Source organism: Octopus bimaculoides, chromosome 15 (genome assembly GCF_001194135.2).
Source record: "Octopus bimaculoides isolate UCB-OBI-ISO-001 chromosome 15, ASM119413v2, whole genome shotgun sequence".
NCBI lineage: Eukaryota > Metazoa > Mollusca > Cephalopoda > Octopoda > Octopodidae > Octopus > Octopus bimaculoides.
This window is the reverse complement of record NC_068995.1, coordinates 56,881,633-56,885,163: the sequence shown is the minus strand read 5'-3', so window position 1 is coordinate 56,885,163 and position 3,531 is coordinate 56,881,633. Positions and strand designations below refer to the sequence as shown.

Below are 3,531 nucleotides of genomic sequence, written 5' to 3'. Positions count from 1 at the left end.
GAAAGCTACAACAAAGCTACAACAAGGCTACAACAAGGCTACAACAAGGCTACAACAAGGCTACAACAAGGCTACAACAAGGCTACAACAAGGCTACAACAAGGCTACAACAAGCTGGCAGAAACGTTAGCACAGCGGGCAAAATGCTTAACGGTATTTCGTCTGTCTCCTTCTTCTGATATCATCTGATAGATGTATCCAAGTGCCACTGTCATACAAGTGATGCTAGTTGCTTCCAGTCTTCCCTGAAAACGTATCTGGTTAAAACACTGCAAATACTGTTTTTACTTATGTTGTAGGTGAGGGCTGGTTACCTGGCTGCCATGGTGCATAAGTGACCAAAATCACAGCATTTCCTCTGAATGCAACTATACAGTCACTCATTTACAACTGAACAAACTGGAGCAATGTGAAATGAAGTGTCTTGCTTTAGAACACACCCCACTGCCTAATCTGGGAATTGAAACCATTATCTTGCGATTTCATGTGCAATATCCAAATTACTGATGGGGGACTCAACACTAAAAGGCGAATCACTCTATTACGTAATCAGTTTTGAAGTCAAAATTGATTTTCTAACATATATGTGCACACACACCTGTGTGTGTGTTCGTGTGTATTTACATATATGTGTACTCACATTTACACACATTTGTTATGTGTGTATTTGTGTGTTTGTATGTGTATATATGTTTTGTAGAGGGTTGGTATTTTGAAATTAGATTTGGTTTCAAGATTTTTCTCAACGTTCATTGAAAGGAAAGAAATATCTATGGGACAAATTTCATTTACAGATGCAAAAATAACCAAAAAGTTAAAATTGTGATTTATTTTTTGAAAATACATTAGTTTTTTTTTTCTTTTAATTCCAGTACAAAACTACAAAACCAAAATTCCTTCAGTTAATTCTTTGAATTTGTGTTTCTTTTTCATAGCATTTGAGTTTATAGTATGATATAGCACTGTCTTTTAAAGTAGATGATGATATATGTGGAGGCATGGTTGTGTGGTTGAGAAGCTTGCTTCACAACTATGTGTATTTGCTTTCAGTCCCACTGTATGGCACCTGGGGCAGGTGTCTTCTATTATCACCCTGGACTGACTAAAGCCATGTGAATGTATTTAATAGATGGAAACTGAAAGAATCCCATCATATGTGTGTGTGTTTGTGTCTCCTTGTCCTGATATTGTGTGATTGTTGTAAAATGATGGCCCTTGTCAAACAAGCAGTGTCATTCATTGCTGATAATCTGCAAACACATATCTGTTCGTTTGTCAATATTACTTTGCTTGTAAACAAGTGAGGGTTAGCAACAGGAAAGGCATCTGGTTGTAAAAAATCTGCCTCATATAATCTCTACCCAACACATGCAAATATGGGAAGGTGGGTGTTAAAATGATGATGACTCATGCATCGGAACTTTATGAGTTTTTTTTTTTTTTTCTGTATTTTGCAGACAAGGAAATATCACAACTCTTTGTCTTCCTGAAGAACCGCCAAAAGAAGAGAAGTCACAAGAAGAAGATAAGTAAGTAGCAACATAAAATATATTCAGACATTTTCCTTCCTTTTAGATTGTTTTTTTCTTTACATTTCAACTTTTATGTTTGTCTTCATATATGTATAGTTTTTTTGTCTATTATTTTTATATATGTAAAATTCTTGTCTATTCTTTTTGTTTTGAATTCATCAAAAGGTGTGTGATTGGCAAAAGTGCTTAGAGTGAATAGACCTGCTCTAAGCATTGTGCCTGTAGATTGGTGGACAACAGCTGGGCAAGGGCTTGTGCCCTTTTTTTCACTAGTGGCAATTTGATTGGTTCATCTGTTCTCTTTTAGCAAGGAAGAGAAACTCTATTATTATATAGAGAGTTCAAATCCTCCTGAGAATGATTTTGTCTTTTATTCATCGCGAGGTTGGGTGCATTGATCAAATAAAGTAACAGTGAAGCACTCCTTCTCTCACAATGCACAGCTATCCATCTATATTAAAAAATTAATTATCATAATCATCGTTTCAATTTTATATATATTCATTTACTTTTTAATTTTCATGACTTGTTTATCATTGTAATTTCTGTCACTCATTTTTAATTTCTATTTTCATGATTTTATTTTATATTTTTTTTTTTTACCTTTTTTGTTCACTATTTGTTTTACTGACAATCATTTGAATAATTGAATTTTAGTATATTGCTATATTTGTACATCTGCATGCATCTATCTACCTATCTACTTTATGTGTATGTATAAACATACATACATATGTGTATTTATATATGCGTGTGCACGCACACACACACAGATAGACTTTCTGGGCTTCTCTTTCTGTTGATGTTAAAATTTGTCTATAATCTGCGAAACAAGATTTTCATCCATTATTTTACAAGGTAGGAAACAGGTTGGCAGGAAGGACAGGAAAGGAAGGGGATGGGAGAAACAGCAAGGGGGGGGGGCAAAAAATGGTGGTGGGAGGAAGTGAAAATAGCTGATTCCCTACCTGGATTATTTATTTCTTTATGCCCACCCTCCCCACACTTTATTATTTCCGTGAAGGTGGCTGGTTTTCTCTCCCCTTGCTCTTTTTTTCTTTTTATTCTTAGACTTTCTTTTTATTCTTTATAAATAAACATTAAACAATACCTTTCTTTAGGCAGCTCCAGTTCTTTCCCCCCCACCCCTCCTTTCTTATACTTTCGTTATTTTATTAATTTTATTTGTTGTTTGTCATTCTTAAATTTTTTGTTATATTTTACTTGTGAAACGTTTTTTTTTTTACTTCTCATTTTGGGGTTTTGTTTGTTTTTCTTTGTTTGTTGAGGATAATTTTGTTTGCATTTTATCCAGCTCCTTCGGTGTTACTCCTGTTCTCCTTTCCCTCGTACTCCTATGATTTGAATAAAGACAAAAACAAAAATATGACCCTTAAAAAACCCCACAAAAAACATTAGGTTAGTGATTACTTCTGTTAGCGTCACAATGAATGTTTAACAAATATTATATATTATTGGTAGTTTAGATGTAGATTCAATGAAATATAGAAGTACAAAATATATATATGTAATACATATGTGTGTGTGTGTGCGTGTATGCATGCGTATATGTGAATAACCCTTCTGCATTGCTTTTTTGCTTTTTGCGTTGTATTCCCTCCCATTTTTGAAAGGTTTTGTTTTGCTTACCAAAACAAAACTCATCTCTCTTTAGACAATTCCTTGAATAAATTGAATTGGAATAATCAATATCCCTTACGTCTACATCTATCTTTTTCATTCTTTGTGTTTGTTTGTGTATGCCTGAGTGTGTGTGTATATATATATATATATATATATATAGAGAGAGAGAGAGAGAGAGAGAGAGAGAGAGAGATACATATATGCATATATGTATGTGTGTGTATATATGTATGTATGCATGTTTGTGTGTATGTGGATAAATATATACACATATATATACATATATATATATTTTGTACACACACACATATATTTACATATATATATATATATATGTATATATATATATATATAT

The 3,531-nt window shown here is 33.2% G+C and overlaps 1 protein-coding gene across 2 annotated transcripts in view; it reads left to right on the top strand.

The window, feature by feature from the left end:
* LOC106870740 (tRNA (guanine-N(7)-)-methyltransferase non-catalytic subunit wdr4) overlaps nt 1-3,531 on the top strand; it is a 1,056,013-nt gene that overhangs the window by 268,197 nt on the left and 784,285 nt on the right. The window contains exon 2 of one of the 2 annotated variants that reach the window (XM_052973384.1): nt 1,458-1,529. The exons of the other annotated variant lie outside the window; for it this stretch is intronic. Coding sequence (XP_052829344.1) covers nt 1,458-1,529 — 72 coding nt within the window. The remainder of the gene's footprint in view (nt 1-1,457; nt 1,530-3,531) is intronic. 2 annotated transcript variants of the gene reach the window in all.